Source organism: Canis lupus, chromosome 9 (genome assembly GCF_003254725.2).
Source record: "Canis lupus dingo isolate Sandy chromosome 9, ASM325472v2, whole genome shotgun sequence".
Classification (NCBI taxonomy): Eukaryota; Metazoa; Chordata; class Mammalia; order Carnivora; family Canidae; genus Canis; species Canis lupus.
Genome location: NC_064251.1, coordinates 53,787,686 through 53,807,703, shown reverse-complemented (window position 1 = coordinate 53,807,703; position 20,018 = coordinate 53,787,686). Strand labels below are relative to the sequence as shown.

At 47.1% G+C, this 20,018-nt stretch overlaps 1 protein-coding gene across 15 annotated transcripts in view; it reads right to left on the bottom strand.

Moving 5' to 3' along the window:
- RAPGEF1 (Rap guanine nucleotide exchange factor 1) overlaps positions 1-20,018 on the bottom strand; it is a 137,522-nt gene that overhangs the window by 37,994 nt on the left and 79,510 nt on the right. For all 15 annotated transcript variants that reach the window (XM_025475553.3, XM_025475556.3, XM_025475554.3 and 12 more), the window contains 5 exons: positions 9,066-9,154; positions 8,195-8,347; positions 7,609-7,732; positions 6,973-7,156; positions 5,185-5,694 (listed from right to left, as the gene is read on the bottom strand). In XM_025475553.3, the coding sequence (XP_025331338.1) occupies positions 5,185-5,694; positions 6,973-7,156; positions 7,609-7,732; positions 8,195-8,347; positions 9,066-9,154 (1,060 nt within the window). The remainder of the gene's footprint in view (positions 1-5,184; positions 5,695-6,972; positions 7,157-7,608; positions 7,733-8,194; positions 8,348-9,065; positions 9,155-20,018) is intronic.

Here is a 20,018-nt window from a genome sequence, read left to right as displayed (position 1 = left end):
GGGGGTGGGGTGGCCCCAGCGTTACTGGGGAGGGTGACTGTGGGGGACATGGCCACCCTCCATGAGCAGGCCCCTCCCTGCTCCCCAGGCGCGGCCAGGCCCACAGAGGTCCCCATAGACACCACTGCAGGACTACAACATTGCCCACAGGCCCAAACCTCTGCACACACAGCAAGAGCGAGCCCTGCATAAACTCTGGCTCTGGCAGATGGTGACACACCCGTGCAGGCTGGGTGACTAACATACAGTATTCTGGCAGAGAGGTGACAGTGGGGGAGGCCGGGACATGTGGGAACTCCCTGTACTTTCCGCTCAATGTTGCTGTGAACCTAAAACCATTCTAAGAAATAGTCTTTAACCGCTTTAAAAATAGTCTGTTTTTTAAAAAGCATACGCCCCCTGCTGCTGAAAAGCCTTGGGGGTTTCCTGGCACCCCTGGTCGCAGCAGAGGCTCGGCACCACTGCCTGTTTCTCTGATCCCAGGCGCCTGGCTTGTGGTCTTCCTCCCCTGCCTGGAACGGTCAGGGGTGTGTACACATGCTCTTCCCCTGCTCCCCTCATCCGACCAGGCTTGCTGAGCAGGCTCTGCCCACCCTTGTGGTTCAGCCTCCCCAGAGGCTCCTCACCAGCCATCTGACCAGCAGCCCTTCCTTATCCCTCCACGGTGTCCTCTCAGCCCCTCCTACAATGAGCCACCTGTGGGATTGTCCCACGTGTATGATTTTATGAAACCCTTGGCACAGGTGCTGGGATTACACAGGGGCCAGCAAGCAAGTCCTCTGCCTACGTGAGGCTCACCACCTCCAGGAGTCAGGAAACAGTGAAGTGAGCTAGTTGGGGGTGTTTCTCCAGAATACGGATAAGCTACAAGAGACCTCCTACACCACGGCTAAGGCCGGGCCAGGGCCCACCAGGTGAGCAGAACACGGCAACGGAAGACTGGAAGGAGTGAGGCGATAGCCTGGGAGGTCATGAGAGGCTGAGGGAACAGGGCAAGGAGGTGGGCTTGCTGCCAGGCCATCGGGAACCCATGAAGGGCTCCCCTCCGGGCCTGCCTGGAGCTGCTTTGTCTCGAGAAGACAACTCTGGGGCCACTGTGGTTGTTTAGGTGACAGATCGTGCTGTGGGTGGAGGTGATGAGGATGATTTGATTCAGGATCTATTTTCAAACCAGATGCCACAGGATTTACTGCTGATCACTGGAGAGCTGAAGCTCCTGGGGGTAGGGGCCATGCCCAGTACCTGACATGCAGCAGGTGTCCATAGATATTTGTAGAGAGAATGAGTGAATGAAACACACATCATCTGTTCCTATTGAGTGAATTGCTAAACCAGGTGACAGCCCTGGGTGGGTCTCGAAGAGCACCCACTGGGTGAACAAGAAGTAACAGCTACTAAATTCCATTTCTTCCTTCCAGCTGAGAGGCTCTAGAACATCCTCAGGGGAGAGACAGACAGCGAGGAAAGGCGTGCTTGAATTCAAACATGTGCACCCTGTCCTCCCTACACATCCTTTCAGAAACCCCAGCCCTTGCCACCTGCCATCTGATGCTTCGCTGCCTCCTCACGGTCGAACTGCCTGGAGCTGTGTGGCTGCCCAGGGGCAGGCTCCCTGCCTGAGCCATGCAGCATCACAGCCGGAAACCCCAGCAGCAGATGTCAGCGGGGGCCTCCCCTACCTGGGGAGGCATGACTTCTCAGGGACCCATCCTTGCAGGCGCCCTTTCCTGAGGCAGGCGTGGAGCCCTCAGCGTGCACCTTACTCCTGACTTTTGGGGTTACTGACTGGAGCCCCAACTCCAGAGCCACGCCCTTCTGTAGACTGCACAGGTTTGGGGAGAGCAGCAACTTGCTGATGGTGTCTGGCCCTTGGGCACCCTTGTGAGGCTGGGCGGCTGGGTGTGAGTAGGCCTTCTCCAGACCCCATTTCTGTGTGGGACTAGAACCTGCACTCAACACTTCGCACAGCAAAATCTAGGTCGAGGCTGGCCTGAAATGCAGTACCACCTTTCTCGTTCTCTTGGTGCTGGAGGAAGCTCCCAAGAGCTAGGGAATTCCCTGTGCATGCCAACATGCCCATGTTTGAAGGGAAAATGCTGTTATGCCTCCCTGACTGGTGAGTTAGGAACGAGGGCTGATCAGTTTACTTACAGAGCTACACACGCATCACGGGGGAGCTAGTGACAACGGGAGCTGGGAAGAAAGAAGGTCCCAGGTTTGGAAGCAAAGGAACTTAGGTGTGTGTGTGGCAGTCATGGATGGCAGAGGTCAAAGGCATCATCCAAGATTGGGTGCTATCCTCCTGGGTCATGTTGCAAGTGCTATGAGCACCTGTTGGATATTAATAAAAAGTAGCCACGACAATTTTGCAGGGCTTTGTTCTGTATTTTCACATAGCTTCAAAGTTGGGGGATTAACTAGAGACCCTCAACTGTGGTCAAGCTAGAGAGGAAATGCCTTTCTCCAGGGATGGCTTTCTGGTGCCCTTCACTGAAGGAAGAGGTTCAAAGTCATCTTCTTTATTTAAAAGAATTAATAAGAATGTCTTTGCTCCCCAAGCACTGAGCACTGAGCAGAGCTTGGCCCTAAAAGGCAGGTAGGTAAAGGCAGTCCTGCTCATGAGGGCACTGCTGCCAGAAGGGAAGTGTAGCTCACCATGATGTTCTTCTTCCATGCTGCACCCTCAACACCATGAGATTCTAGAGAAGATGCAAGCCTCTGAAGGGGATCCCAAATGCCTACCAGTGCTCCCTAAAAAAGACTGAATGCAAGCTTCTGCCTGCTGAAACGGGAAGCTTCAATAAGAACGGACCTTCCAGATGTGGAAGTCCTTGCAGAGACCTGCTAACTGAGCACAGACACAGCAGTGAGGTTCACAACCTTTGAGAAATAAGGAAGACTGGGTCTGTTTCAAAGGCAGCTGGCACAGGAGTTCAAAGAAGTGAGCAGCCTGCATCACTGGGAATGCTCGGCAGGCTGGCGCTCCAGCAGGCATCCAGGACTGTGCACAGTGATTAGGAACCTTGCTGGGCACAAGGTCCACCCTCAGCAAGAGGGGCTGAGGGCCCTCAGGATGTCAGTACGACCCAAAGAAGGACACTTTATGCTATCAGGACCGTGGATGTATGAGCTTTGTCCAGCATTAGCCAATTATAAGGAATTATGATTATCTCCCTCCTTTCTCTCAGTGCAACTCTGCAAGTTTTCCACCAGGGCAGAGACTAGAACTCCCAAAGGGTCCCCTTGGGGAGTGAAAAGTGGACTGGAGATGAGGCCCAGGCCTCAAGTTTGGGGGTCCTTTCACGGGGGACAGAAAAAGACTCCCTACTGCCTGGGGGTCACTACTGAAACCCATACAGGTTCCACAAAGGAGGGCCAGATCCCTTCCTCCTTAGTGTGGGAGGCAGTGCACTGTGCTGGGAAAACACAGGACTGCTCTGAAGCCCAGATCTGCCACCCACTTGCCAGCTGATTCTGGCAAGGCTTATTCCTTTACACTCCAGTTTCTTCATCTATAAACCGTGCTAATATCACTGCCTGGGGCCAGGGTATAAAGACTAAATATGGTGGTGTGTGAAGCTTTCACCCAGGGCGCACCACATCTTAAGCTATTAGTAATTTTTCAAGGTTTTCAGACAAAAGTGCTCCAGACACCGATGGAAGAGATAAAGTCTAAAAATAGATGTCTAAATTAATAGAAAATATTTTCAGCCACCGGAGACTTGAGGCTGTTGGAAAGGGAACAGTGGATGGCTCCCCTCCTCCTCTCTACAGCTCTGCATGAGGGCCATGGCCTGTGCCTACTCTAGAACCTGAGGTGAGGCCCCTAGTCCACAGCCCAGTAACACCACACATCTGCTGCAGTTTGCATGGATGCAATTCTACCCTGCGTTCTGGGTTCAGAGAATTTCAAGGAAAGGAGAGGAAAGGGTGTGAGCCCAGAGTGGCACGCTGCTCAAGTCCAGGTAAGGCGGGTGGAAGGGAAAGGCCAACAGCTCTCTAGACACTTGCACATGTCTGTGCAGAGGCACAGAGGGAAATGCCCTGGCACTGCTGCAGGCCATCCCTCTAGTAGTGCCCTGGTTTCTCACGAGCGAAGGACAGGGGGGAATGACCTCAGCCTTGTGGACTTACAGAGCCACCTCTCCCTCCCGCTGGGGGACAAGGCCCACCCAGCTGCCCCTGGGGCTACCCCTTGCTGCCTTTAACCACTCTCCCTGTCTTTGAGGGTGGGCCCCAATCTAGCTGGAGCCAACTGGATGGTCTCATTTGGGAATATGGAATGGAGAGTCGATTCTAGTCGACAGAAGTGTTCTGCCGGACGCTTCAACTGTGGCCAGGGAGCCCTGGGGCTGTATGGCCCAGATGACTACACACACATCCAAATGGTGATGGCCAGTATGTCCAAGAAAGACGGAACAGAATTGTGCTAGTGGAGCCGGGGACAGGGCAGAGCAGGAAGAGACTGGCAACGGGGAGCAGTTTAGCAGAAAAACAATCTCCTGTAGGACTCTACTTAGGAATTTGATGGCCAATTTACAGTTGGAAAATATTCCAACTACAAAAATCTAAAATTTCAGTCTCCCTTCCCCGGCCCTAATAACATCATATATTAAAAATATCTGGCCTAAAAAAAATATATATATATATATATCTGGCCTAAGAAATATCCTCAGCAGCTCCAACCAGGCCTCCTCAGATTCTAAGTCATTAGTGACATTTCATGTCTGCAATGGGGATGGGGGGGCGGGGGCAGGGAACTCTCTAAAGAGAGTTCTAACCCCACACGCTGTCAGGGATATTCAGAAAACCCCTCTGTGGGCGCAGTAAGTTCTAATTAAATTCAAACGTCCATCCTGCTTTACCCGGATGTTACTGTTATGCTGTCCTGAAGCTGTGACATTCATTTCTCTTTGTTGCTGTGTGTTCTGGCCAAACACTCGGACTCTGTGGAGGCCTGGCCTAAGATCTAAGAGGCCATAAAGAGAGGCCGGCTTATCAGGCTCTAAAAACCATCACCAGTACTGACAAAACAAAGCTCCTGAAGTGTCCATGTACCAAGGGCCCCATCTTTTATGAAATTACGAGGCCACTGGTTTGATTCTGGCCTAACGCTCAGATAAAACACAATACCATTTTAGGTTACAAAGTATGCTTCCTGACAACAGCTCGACAAAAGCTTACTGTGTTTGTTTTTCTTCTCTGGTAGAGGAGGTGGTTTTTCTGGGTCACCCGTTGTTGATTCAGGAACAGTGAAATCACCCACAAATTCGACAGAGGCTGAGGACCCTCCTTGCTGAAAGGGGAGAATAGCAGCAAAGGGCGTGAAGGGGATGGACGGGACCGAGGCTGGGTTCTGCAGGTCATCTTCCGAGATATTGTCATATTGTGAGGGGTGCCGCTCGTAGGACATCCTGCAGCCAGAGCTGTCCGTGGTCTGGGAGGCCGCACTCCTGCGCTTCTTCTCAGGGAGAGCAGGTGGCATGTCTATCTGCTGTCCTGGGGCCAAGGGCCCCTCTGGCTGGGGACAGCTGCCAGGCGCTGGAGGCAACTGGAAAGGATGGCCAAGAAATGGAGACCCAGACTCTCCCAAAGACTCTGGCAATGGGCTAAGGTTACAGGCCACTTGCTGAGGTATCTGGTCTGCATTAGAGAGGTCTTGCTGAAGGAATTCGTAGTCAGGATCATAATGATCTGTGTTCACAACAAGAGAAACATACCCATTAGCCACAAGGCCCTGCAGAAAGAAATCATCCAACTCTCTGCTCTTCCTAATCCCTTTTATTCGTGTGCAATGCAAACATAATTCCCATCTCATCTATATGCTTTATTTTATATTGCCCATTCTTCTCCCTCTGAAAAAGTAAAAGCAGGTGGGAAAATGGCTGTTTGCTACCCTGTTCTTTGTATTTTCCTAATTTCTTATTTTAAAGAAAAGAAATATGTGTGACCACTGTAGAAAATATGGCCAAAAAAACCCATATCAGGAAAATAAAAATCATCCACAGTCCCGTAATTTAAGTATCTGTTTACTTTAAAAAAAAAAAAAAAGATTTTATTTATTTATTCATGAGAGGCACAGAGAGAGACAGAGAGAGGCAGAGACACAGGCAGAGGGAGAAGCAGGCTCCACACAGGGAGCCTGACATGGGATCCAAACCTGGGTCTCCAGGATCATGCCCTGGGCTGAAGGCGGTGCTAAACTGCTGAGCCACCCGGGCTGCCCTCTGTTTACATTTTGATGGATTTCTTTAAAAGTCTTTTTTCCCCCCTAGGATTTTTTGTTTTTTAAATCCAACTGAGAAACTGCGATGTCCATGGTCTTAGATTTTATCTAGTGTATTGTCACTGATTTTTCAGAGCTACATATTTATTCTACCAAGTGGATATATGACAACTCATCAGATTTCCTACCGCTGAGTCGTTAGCTTCCAGTTTACCAGTACTCCCAGTGATGCTGAGATTAATGTCCTTGGATAGAAATCTTGCTATAAATCTCTGATCATGTTACAATAAATTCTCAAAGTGAAATGTCCAGCTCATGGGACATGAGCAGTTTAACGCTCTTGAAATCTCCTGCCAAGTGCCTTTTAGACTTTCCTCCGGCCCCCACGGCACATGCTCTGCACCAACCAGGAGGTCAGCATGTGCTGGTCACTTGACTTCACCCTCTGTCAAAAGTCGTCAAGGACTCTCCCCCTTCATCTACAGCTCTGAACAGATGGTTCTTAATGCTGGCAAAGGGAGTCAGATGGTACACTGACAGATTAACCATAATAATGGCTACCATCTGAGGATTTCCTATGTGATTTCATCCAAACTTTCAACCTCCTTGAGAGAGGTAGATATTGGTACCCTCACTCTGCAGATGAGAAAACAGGTTCTGAACGACTTGGCTAGGGCCGTGTGACCCCAGAGCAGCCACCAAAAGATGATGAAACAGGAGGAATGACCAAGATGCCTGGGACTCACCTAGTGTTTCACAGCTTGTGTTCCGGGAGCACTGGCCGCTGTCCCTGTCCAGAGAGGACAGCTGCTCATCTGACTTGCTGAGCTTGCCTATGCTGCTGCAGGGGGACAGACGGGGCGACTCTCCGCCGTATGAGTGGCTGCCTCCTGAGAGTCGCCTCTGTGTGTAACAGTCCACATCAAAATCCTCATGTGGAAAAATAAAAAGCCCAAGTCACTTCTGAGAAATGGTGGCAGAGTCCAGGGGAGAGAAATCAGTACGTTTACTTAGGGAAGGAGACTGCCAAACTCAGAAACCCGGTTGGAAAGCCTGTCTTTGATGTAAGCAATAAAAACCCATGTCTGTGACTTCTGAGAAAGAAGCTTTTACGAGTGCTGGGACTGTGTGGCAAGCGAGGGCCCTGGGGCCAGGCTCAGATGTCCTCAGGAGACACTCCTCAGCTCCAGTCTCTCCATTCCTCCCCCCCCCCCCCCCTCCCCGGCCATGTGGGAATTTCTACCAGGTCCTGTAGTCCTGTCAAGAGAAGGAATGATCCTCTCAGTGCTAGGAGCTGAAGACCACTGGGTTTCTTTTAGCTTCAGGATTAAAGTTCCCAAACCCAAAGCCTTCCTCTGCCTTGCCAGATGGGGCTACATTACCTGCCTATTAATTCCAACAGGCAAACTGGAGCCACTGGTGGCTCGACTCATGGGGGCAACAACAGCCACTCGGGTCGGGGATGGAGCTGACTGTCTTTTCTTCGGTGGCAATGCTGGTGGAGGACTGAAACAGACCAAGAAATTCTATCAAACCGAATAACCCAAAAACTCTTTAAAAAGACATTAGGGTATAGAATGTGGGATTCTTTCATTATCAGACACATTACACCTACTTTTCACACTTTCAACTCTTGTCCCACACCATCACTGCCCAAATAAATCCTATCAATGCCAAAAAACCAAAAATCAGAAAAATCCTTTCTTATCCTTTTATAATAAATTATACTGAGACTATAAGGCACTCCAAGGGGAGTTCTTGGAGTGTGTAGCAAGGGAAGGTACTGGGGCTGGGCTCACATCCTCCACAGATGCCCTTCCCAAGAAAGATCAAGATTCTAAGGCTTCCAAAGAGCAAAGGGCTGGTTCCAAGTTCTTGACCTAATGGCACTGTCTTCATTTTGTTCATCTACCTATTCTTTCATTAGATTATATCATAAGTAGAAGAAGGTGCAAGAAAAACAATTACCTGTTATCAACCACCCGAATGCCAGGTAAGGGGGGCTTAGGGGGCGCAACCTCCTCATCTGTTGAGTCTGGGAGTAGCTCGGCCGACTGGGACATGCCAGTTGTCTTGTTGAGAATCTCCACCTCGCGATCTGTCAGGGGGAGCTCAGACTGGCTGGAGAAGGAGAAGAACTTGGATTACAGAAGGTTACAGAGCACACAGAGGTCCTGGGCAGGGTGCAATGGGACCCGAGCATGGAAATAATGGGGGGCACCGGGCCGAGGGGCAGGAGCCCTAGACACTGTGTCTGGAGCTCCACAGCAGAGATGGGTTTTGAGTCTGGGTGGATCACCAACACACAGCAGGAGCCTGGCCAAGTCCTCCTGACTGCATCTCAGTTTCCTTGTCTGTAAGAGGAAGCCTCAGACTCCATGGTCTAAAGGCTCTCCAAAGGCTCCAAATTTATGTTTTATATTTTTTCTAGGGGCTTGTAGTAGTACTTGTTGCAAGGCCTTAAAAACTGTCCACATTGCCCTCAGTTTATTTTCTTGACAAAGCTAAAAGCTCTCAAGCCAAATCCCCAAAACCCAGGCCTTCAAAGTTCTTTCCAATCATGAAAGGAAGCTGCTCTGGAAAAGTACAGGTGTGGTCACGTGCACACTCACATGGTATCCGGAGAAAGAGCCCCACTGACTATAAGTTAACCTTGAGAACGGGCACTACTTCAAAACGTGTTTGAGCTGTACACATTTTACAGTAATACAGGTGCTCACCCACAAGTCACTGAAAAGGAATACATGCCTCAAAATAGCCTACCTACTTTAGCTCCCATTCTTTCTTAAGTGTAGACCCAAGGTGACCACAGTGACTGGAGGGTTTAGTCAGAACTCACCCGTCCGGTTTGCAGGCTGGGGAACTGGGTTTCACTGGGCTGGTTGGAGATGGATGCCCCTGTTTCTCGATGGTAAGTCTGACCAGCTCCTAGACCCCATACAAGAGAGAAGCATGAGGTGCTAAGAAAGCTCCTTGCTGCTTGGTATTTACCACAAGGCAGGTCACTCGTTTGTCCTCCAGTACTTAGTCTTTTGTGCCTACAGATTTCCCACCCGCCAGAAATGCAGTATTATTTGACTTAGATAATCTGCATGACTCTCCAAAATGTCCCCTAACCTCCAAAAATACCTTCGTAACATGTAGAGAAGTTTCAAATGCATAATGGCACTTCCTCTTGGAAGGGGGAAATGACAAACCCCATGGTCTCAAAATGACTAAGTTTAGTACAGAAATTAAAAGTCCAGTGGATCTGATTCCCAGTCAGCTTGTGGGGGGCAAGAACTACTCTTTAGTTCTTAAAAGCCATTGCATTATACAGGATGCTGCCTATGTTAATGAGCAAACCTCTGGTGAGGGGAAGGTGGTTTCCCAAAGCGAGCTGGTGCTGGGTGTGGTAGCAGCTGGTATACAGAGATGACTGGTTGGCATCTTTGTCAAGGGACAGAAAGTTAATGGTATATCACCCAGCAGAGACAGGACTTTGGAAAAAACATTTTTTAAAATAGAAAAAAAAAAAAAAAGATCAGGACCTACTTGTCCCCACGCCCCTCCTCCCCGCAATTAGAATGCATTTTACCCCAGTTTGATGGGTTCTTATGATCACAAATCCCCATGTATGCACCACTCAGAACATTGAGCATTTCCGCTGCTCTCTCTGGTCCATCTGCCCCACCCCAGTACCGTTTCACTTCTATTTCTTAGATTACTTTTGCCTAGAACTTGATAGAAATGGGACCATTGCAGTATGTCCTTATCTGCGTCCATCTTTCTCTGAAGAGCTATATGGATATCTGATTCACAGGCCATAAATTCAGCCACTGACTGACTGCAGACAACCTGATGGTTTTTTTGCTCACAGAAATGAGCTACCACCAGCACAGCTGCTTTTATGACTTCGCATTGTCTACAGAAGAATCTGCACCCATTACGAGCCCCACCTCACTTTCCCTAACGTTTGCAGCCCTACTCTGTCACTATTCTGTTCATCTTCTTTTGCTCAGCAGGGCACAAGTAGCTGGTTAGCTGGTTCCTTTTCATTGCTGAGTTGTATTCCCAGCCATGGATAAACCTCCACTTCTTTATCCATTCTCCTGTTGATGGACATCTGGGTAAGACCTACTGGTGTTGCAGGTGGTGGTGGAGCTTCCAGCATGAGTATCTATTTCTGAAGTTACAGAGGAGGCAGCAATGGGTGTAAGAGGGCAACAGCAACATGTCCCTAAATCAGACTGCAAAGGCTCTTCACACTCAAAATGCCACACGCAGGAATCGCAACGTATGTGCTAAGGCAGAGTTAATATCCTCCCTAGAGCAAGGATTCTTTCGGAAACACAAAAATGAGGAAAAGGCTGAACATACCAAAACTAATATGAGAGAGGAAACTCACAAATGTACACACCAGTGCTCAGTAATCATCAGAGACTCCAGCTTTGATGGTGATGAGACTGAACCTTCCAGACACGGTGGGTGAGAGTAATGCTTTCAACAGCCTTTTTAGAGGATAATTTGTAAGTATGTGTCCAAATTTAATATGTCTTTTTATGTCATAGAGAATGTCATAGAGGTATGCAAAAAATAAGCCACAAAGGATGGTCATCACGGCATTATATGTAATAGATAATATCAGACTACTTGATACTCAATAATTCAACAGTTAATGCTAGGAACTGATTATGTAAATTATGATAGAGCCAAACAGACCATTACATTGCCAATAAAAAACAAACTCACGAGAATATATGACAGCATGGAAAGACAACACAATACAATGTTAAGTGGAAACACAGCCTCAGGTGGCACATTGGCGCATGCGCACGCATGTGTATGTGTGTGTATACAGTATGTTTTGGAAATAAAACAGAACCAAGAATACATTTCTAGAAGAAAAGTATGCCTATAAAACACCACTTATTTTCTTGTTTTTTGTTTCTTTGCATTTTGTACACTTTCTACAATGAACATTACTTCTGAGATGCTAATTAAAAAAATACAACCAAAGGGATACACAGTACAGCTGGAATCAGCACCACCCCACCCCATGACAGCCAATGCCTATTCCTAGAGAATTATGGAGAAGACCTCTGAGAGCCAAGTACTAGAGGAAGAAAGGAGAATGTTCATATGTTCCTGTTACCACAATGTGTTACCACAACATAAAGTCAAATAATATCTCACAGATAGTTAAAGACTAGCTGCCTAGCTGGTGATTACAGATAGGACATGACAGAAAAATAAGAGACAGATGACATGATGAGGAGAAACAGCACACAGTGGGAGGGGAGAAGAAGCCCGTCAGAGGCTGTAGGGGAAGAGCATCACAGTATCAGAGGGGTCAGAGGGCCAGACCAGGGTGTCCTGGAAGCCGCACATCCATGCTCACTCTTTTCTACATACAGGGTGAAAGAATAGAGGCCTGCATACTTGGATCTGCTGACGTACGAGAAAAATTCCACTAATTCTTCATTGATTCACGAGCAATTATAATTAGAATGTCATCTTTCTGGGGAGGCAGCTGTGTGAACTCAACTACTGAGCAATGGCACAAGAGTCACGGAATGGCAGGCACATATGTGCGAGTGTATGTTGAATTCCAAAACAATGACACGACTGCAGTAACTCTCCCTTCCATGGTGTGCTGGCCTTGGTTTGTAGCGGGTGTAAAGGGGGCAGGCAGCTTTACCACCCCCTCCACCTTCTGGATGAGAACCCTAAGACAGATGAGAATCCTAAGAAGGTGCACATACCTGGCACACAGTGTGCCAACAACCCTCATCTCATTCAAAGCGGACCATTTATAATGTGGCAAGTGCCCAGCTCCTCCTACTAAAGGCAGAATTTCTGAGGGATGTCAGATACTGAATCCTCCTGAGGCACGGGTTTGAAAAGACCCAGAGAGACAGTACCAGACTGTGTGTGCACAGCTGGCAATTGCAAACCAGACAGCTACCAGTTCACTGATGAGCAGTTTTCAAAAGCCAAAAGGTATTTGGAAACGTATCTTTCTAAGTGCATCATACTTATTCATCCTGAAAATGCTCACAGAGCTGTTTCCATCTTAAGTGACCTTCAACAATTCAGAATACAAGCCATGGCACTCGAGTAAGGGAGAGACAGCCCCATCTGCTCCCGTCTTCTCCTTGGCACCGAGACGAAGTTCCTGCCTGACACAGAAGACGTGGGCTGCAGGAGGAAGAGCTCCTTATGGGTGTGTCTGTGGGCAACACTCACATCATAAGGCTCACTGCCATGCTGTCCCCACCATGAGGACACCACACTGCGGCTGATGCCCTCCAGGGGCTCATACACCGTGACGGAAAAGTCTCCTGTTCCATAGCCATCAGCCTGCCGTGCCTGCTCCTGCCTCACTCGACCCCCTGTCACATTCTGGGACTGCAAGAGGGGCTACGACACAGCACCTCTAACGATCAGCTGTTTGCAGACAGGTTCTTCACTAACACTGACTGTGGGCTGCCACTGGGGACCTTCCTGTACTGAGGCAGCAGAGTGAAATCACAGGGGTGACAAATAGGGACCTTCCTACTCACATCTAAAGCATGAGGGGTATGAGGCAGCAACAGAGCAGAGCAAGTGTCCTCCTCCTCCCGTGCAGCCAAGAATAGGCAATACTCAGCATGCCAGGTGCACAAGCGGGCTGGGTGGTGAGTGACTCCTGAAGCCAGCTCCCAGAGGTTTGGTCCAGCCTCAGGGCACTGCCTGGCATTCCTCAAAGGGTCTAAAGACAAGGCAGCCAGAGGAGACCTCAAATTCAGTGTGGGAGGAAGAAAATTAAGACATGAGTTTGATGAGGTTAAGTGAAAACCCTGGTGGTCTTGAATGTGAGTTGGAAGTACTAGTAAAAACTCCAGATGTGTTTTGTATGACCAAACAGTAGCAATGAGAATGTGGCCCCTCGGTATGGTATCTAAATGCCATTTACCAGCAAAGGGAATCAGGGCTCCTTCAAGGAATGGCTGGTTCTAGTTCTGTGGTAAAAAAATGGATAAGAGGACTTAGAACTCAAAAATAAAAAGACAACTCAATTAAAAACTAGGCAAAGGATTCAAACAGATATTTCTCCAAAGAGATATATAAACAGTCAATAAGTACATGAAAAGAGACTTGACATCACTAGCTCTCAGGGAAGTGCAGATCAAAACCACCATGAGATCCCACTGCATGCCCACTGAGACGGCTGTATTAAAGTGAAAAGTGGGAGCAGTGAGGATGTGGAGAAGCTGGGGCAGCTGGAACCCACAGGCACTGCTGATGGGGACATAAGATGATGCAGCTGCTTTAGAAAATACAAGATCAAACGTAGAGTTACTGTATGACCCAGGAACTGCACTCCCAGGAAAATATACGTCCACATAAAAACATGTACAGGAGGGCTCATGGCAGCATGACTCGTAACTGCCAAAAGGTAGAAACAACTCAGACGTCCAAATGTCCATGAAAAAACAGTATGTGGTATATCCACATGATGGAATATTATTTGGCAATAAAAAGAAAAGCATGTACTGATACATGCTCTAACATGGATAACTCAGAAGCCATTATGCTGACAACAGGAGCTGGTCACAAAAGGCCACAGAGTATATGATTCCATTTATGTGAAATGTCCAGAACAGGCAAATCTATAGAGACAGCAAGTAGATCAGTATCTGCCTAAGGCTGGGGGGATGGAAAGACATGGAGAGGAGGTATGGGAAAAACATAAAGGATATGAGGTTACTTCCTGAGGTGATGAAAATGTTCAAAAATTGACAGTGGTGTCGGTATAATCTGTGGATATATTAAAAATAAAATCACTAAAAAAATAAATAAAATCACTATATGGTATAGGGTAAGTGAGTGAAATCTACGGTATGGGAATTGTATCTCAATAAAGCTGTTTACCACCACTGCCACCACCACACCTAAACAAAATAAGTATCAGATGAGCTTGGAATTATCTTTTCATACTATAAAGTAAGAAAACTATCAAAGACCTCTAGGGTCATGTCGCAATGAACTCAGGAAATAGCCTGAAGAAGTTGTCAGTGGCCCAAGATGGGGTCTGGGCATGAGTAAGAGTGACAACCTGAGTGTACTAGAGCCTGGCTGGCATGGCTCCATCCATGAGTTCAAAATACTATCAGAAAAAAGCTCAATTCACTGATCACATTAAAGGATGCCAGCAAACATTATTTCAATAACTGGTCAATAAGGGAAGGAATGAAGCACTGATCCTGTCTTTTCTCCGAGAATTATAACTCAGGATAACCATAAATTGACATAGGAAGTTAGCCATTTAAGTGTATCCCAGCTAAGTAATGAATAGACCTATGCAATAATCATCAGTGACTACTAACATCAAAAATGGAAAGATGCCTCTTGATGAAGGTGCAGGGTAGCACCTAGGAAGTATTCAAAATATGAAAACCTGCATCTGATTCAGTCTCTGGTTTTACAGGAAATTCAAGGGACAGAGGAACATGCTAAACAATACTGCACAGATGCAATCAGCAAAATCCAGAATGTGGGAGACTTTCAGCAGTGGTAATCCCTTCTGAAAAAACAAGTAAGTTGTAAGGACAAAAACACAGAGAAAAGGGAACATTAGGTACATATTAATGAATAATGTAGAAAATCACACCCTGCATGTAGGCCAGGTCCAGCCCAGGGTCTGCTGTCTGTAAGGCCCTCAGGGTAAGAATGCTTTCTTAAGGGGGCACCTGGGTGGCTTGGTTGGTTAAGTGTCGGGCTTTTGATTTCTGCTCAGGTCATGATCTCAGAGTCCTGGATCAAGCCCCTACATGAGGCTCTGCACTGGACAGGGAGTCTGTTTCCGGCCCTCTCCCTCTGCTCCCTCATCCCTACCCCCCTGCTCATGCTCGCTTTCTCTCTCTCTCTCAAATAGATTCCTTTAAAAAAATTATACTAATCAAACAACAAGAATATGCAACAGAGACCAATATGTGGCAGAAATCACATGTAGCCTAAGAGGTTTCAAATAGTTGCTACCTGGACTTTCACAGAAAAAGCCTGCTTTGTCCTAGAGCTATGCACTAGGGCATTTACAGATCAAAGGACAGATGTCGAGCAGCCAGAGCGGCCCAGGTGGCTCAGCAGTTTAGCGTTGCCTTCAGCCCAGGGCATGATGGAGTCCCATGTCGGGCTCCCTGCATGGAGCCTGCTTCTCCCTCTGCCTGTGTCTCTGCCTCTCTCTCTCTCATGAATAAATATATAAAATCTTAAAAACACACACACACACACACACACATACACACACACACACACACACACACACACACACACACACACAAAAAAAAAAAACAAAAACAAGGACAGATGTCTGGGATTTACTTCTGATGATCCAGGGGAGTCCGAAGAGGTACTAAAGGAAAAGAAGCATGACCAGCAGTGAGGACAACTGTGGAAGCTATGTTGATGAGGCTTCATGATACTGTTTTCTTCTTGCAAACGTTTGACATTTTTCATCAAAGATTTTAAAAAGCAGCTGAATGAGGAATAAAAGAGATGGCTCATTTGAGATGTCAGTGTGCCAGGGACAGCTTGTTGCCCATACTACATGTTCTACCTTATTGACAAAATTTCAGCTGGGCATGTGACCAAGTTCTGGTCGATAAAATGTGAGTGAATTTTGTGAGGCCTTTGAGGAGGCATCCTTAAATGGAGAAGGCACATCTTCTTACTCTCTCCTCTCCTCGCTGGCTGGAATGTAGACACGACGGATGGAGACCAAGCAATCACTCAGGACCAGGAGGTGGAATCCATATGTTAAGGATGGCAGGAAAGCAAGGGAGGAGAAGATCACATGCCTGACCATTGTGTGAAAACATCATTAGCCTCAGACTGCCCATCTGTTAACTTCTTGTACCCAATGGAGAAATAAAGTTTTATCTTTTAAAAACCAGTATTATTTTGGATTGTCTTGCAGCCAAAGCTAATCCTAACTGATACAGTCAGAAAAATATTTCTTTCAAAATATTCCTGTTATAAGTGAAACTGATAAAGGGAAACCTCACTAATGTGGAGCTAGGAGGCTAGAAAGGGGAACCACACCACTGTTATCAATTCCAGGAAGAATCATCACTCACAGACCCCAGCAGAGGCACCCATAACAGGAGGGAATCATGACTACAGACCCAACAGCAGAGGCACCCGTAACAGGAGGGAATCATGACTACAGATCCAACAGATGCTGCATCTCCTACGAGGAATCTGCTACCTCAGCAACTCTGCCAGTAAGGAACCACCCTCGCCCTGAGCTCTTGCTTTTCTCCAGTGGCCTTCTGTTCAGAACAGTCCCTCCCAACGTCTTCTTCCTTCTCCATAAAATAATGCTCTCCTTTCTTTGTTGGACTTGTCTGTGGTTTTGCTATGGCTTGCATGTCCCAAATTGTAATTCTCTGCTATTCCTGAATAAACCCATTCTGCTGGCACAATAACTGGCTGTTTTATTTTTTTGGTTAACATATATGAGGGGAGTCTGGCATGGTACCAAGTCCAATTTTGGGTGGTGATGGTTAAATGACAGAACTGCAGGTATTCTAAATTTTCCTCCAAGGCTGTGAGCATGAGAAGTTTTTTTGTTTTTTAAGATTTTGTTTATTTATTTGAGAGAGAGAGAGAGCACAAGCAGGGGGGAGGAGCAGAGGGAGAGGGATAAGCAGGTTCCCCACTGAGTAAGGAGCCTGATGTGGGGCTTGATCCTAGGACCCTGGGATCATGACCTGAGCCAAAAGTAGACACTTAATGGACTGAGCCCAGGAACCCTGAGAAGGTTAACAAAATAAAAGTGTGAGTGTGAATAGTGTGGGGTGGGGGTTGGGGGGCTAGAGGTCAGGGGAAGAGGCTCTGAGAACCAACATCCCTGGGAAGTCTGCAAAGAGGGCGAAGCAGAGCCAGGGAGGTAAGTAAGAGACTGTGCATCTGAGAAGAGAAGCTGACATTTAGATGGCACAGATAGGGAGAGCTGGGGTGCTGGTTTCAAAAGGACAACCCAGGTCACCTGCTCCCAACAGCCAGGTGTTAGGGCCTTCACATTCTTTCCTTGAGGAGTCATCATACTCTCTGAGCCTTGGGCCCTATGAGCAGAGCACCTGCCTGGGCCAGATCAGATAATAACAGGTCTGTCTTTTGACGTGATGCGTGGAGAAGAGCCACAGCCACTGTCAAGAATTGGTAAATGCGAGCTGAGTCTTCCTGGGTATTAGCATTTCTATGGTTAACAGTACTTACCCAGTTTACTGGGCACCCAGCACTTGCCAGGTACTTCATATACATCACCTTACTTAATCTTTCTTCAGTTCTTCAGGGTAAATATTTTAAAACCTACTTGAAACTCACAGAAGTAACTTGCCGAAGGTTACAGAGCTAACAAATGACATTTATGCAGGGCTTTAAATAATAAATGGTAATAAACAAAGTAATCCTGTTTTAAAATGCTTCTTCAACCTTTCAAAAAAAGAATTCCATTTAACAATTGAGTGAGTTACTTGAAAGACGGTGACTCAGTTTAAAGGAATGTGCCAGCATTTCTCCTACAAGTGGGATGACGACACCCTAACAAATCTATTTTATATCTGCACGGTCCCCTCCCTCCCAGCCAAATGAGGCTCTCACAGCAGTAGGACACAGGCTCATAAGGTGACCTAAGCCTGATGGGGACAGGGAGAGAAGCTGGAGGCCAGCTGGCGTGGGGAGCAGGAGCATAGTTGGCCCCTCTCATGGGAGGCAGCTGAGGGTGATGGGGAGGGCACAGGGCCTGGGGTCCAGCAGGCTCAGGGGTGAGGTAAGACCTTGCTACTGACCACCATCTGCTGGAGTCTCTTCCCATAACTGAGAGGGCAATCACATCACATTCAGAGTTGTTATGAGCATGAGGAGGGAATAGATGTTAGCTACTGTTACTATAAGGCCCCAAGGACATGCACCAACCTACAGTGTCTGGACTGATTCCAACTATTACAAGCTCTCAGGAACAGGCCAACTCCTGCACACCTCTCTGGCTTTAGCCTGTCTCTCCCTCAGAGAAGAGTCTCTGACCACCCTGAAAAAGGAAGGTCACCCAAACAGACAAGACCATGTGCCATTTTTCTTGTAACACTCATCCGAGTTATAATTAGAGATTACAAACTCTGTCATCCTTTTCCCTCTTTAGATTCTAAGCTGTATCAGGTCAGGGACTATGCCAGCTTTATCACAACATTCCCAACGCCATCACACTGCCTGGCACATAGGCAGTTCTCAATAAATGCTTCTTGAGTAAATGAAATGGAACTGCATTCACAGAGCTCATCACCTAGAGAGTCTTCATTCTAGGTGAAGTATTTTAAAAACAATTGCGGAAAAGTTACTTGTTTCCAGACACTGATGGGTTCATAATCTGTCAGCTTCTCTCTCTCCCTCTCTCTCTCTCTCACTGGTCAATTTGAAAAATCAGAGAAATGTTTCCTTTAGACATTGCTTTTAACAGATACTCTGGCACTTTAATGATTCCATAATGGAAACTGACTTGGGAACGTGACAAAGCTCTATACATAGAAACTCCATCTCATCTGTTTTGGGCATTCTTTTTTTTTTTTCAATGATTTTATTTATTTATTCATGAGAGACATACACAGAGAGAGAGAGAGAGAGAGAGAGCGAGAGAGAGAAAGAGGCAGAGACACAGGCAGAGGGAGAAGCAGGCTTCATGCGGGGAGCCCGATGTGGGACTTGATTCCGGGACTCCAGGATCAGGTCCTGGGCTGAAGGTGGCGCTAAACTGCTGGGCCACCCAGGCTGGCCCTGTTTTGGGCATTCTAACTTGTTTCGAACATCTCAATATAATTTGGCAGAAGGAAACCTGAACAATGTCACCTGCAAAATAACAATTTTCAATAACAGCATTTCCAGAAGCCTGGACAGGAAGAGTCAGGGGTGAGTGAGCCAGGACTCTACACACTCTGCTGATGAAGTGTGACTCAGGTCACGTCTCATTCTGCCCTGTTAACCTCGAAGAGCTGCAGGGAAGATCAAATGGGATAATGTGTATGACCACTCCAAAATCTGGGAAGTGACAAGGTCTTGCACGACAGCCACTCAAGGCTTAAGTCTCACTGGCCAAAACAGATGGCTTAGGACTTAATACACTCTGGGGAACAAAGAAAACCTGGAGCCATCAGAGGTGGCACTTGGTGCCACCCAGCCAAGCCTCCCTCTAAATGAACTCCGTGATGGCTCCAGCAGACACGGCGGCTACTTACATGGTGCTGCAAGCAGGGAGCCACAAAGACTTCCCCAATCAACACAATTCATTCTAGAGCAATTCATAACGTTAAGCAATGCTTTCTTAGCCTTCCCTCAGAACTTCTGGGGGATGTCAATCTAAGGAGGCAGCTTGTAGGAATCTGCCAGCATGGATGAGTAGAGAAGGAATTCTTTAAAATACCTCAGCTATAGTTTTGGACTGAGGAGTGTAGGAAGGAGGATGACACAGCTTTTTGTTTTTTTTAATTCCCTCAAGCCAAGAGATTAGCTTCTAAAGCACACACCTAGCACCACACAATTAGTTAAAAAAAAAAAAAAAAAAAAAAAAGCAGCTAAAGTCTGAATGCTTAGTATGTGCCAGGCATTGTTCTAAAAGGTTTATATGAAAATAAATAAATAAATAAATAAATAAAAGCTTTATATGTAGTAATTAATTTAATACTTTCCACAACCCTAGGGTATATGGCACAATTATTATACCCATTTTACAGATGAGTTAATTAGGGTACAGAGCCTTTGAGTAAATTGCTCAAGT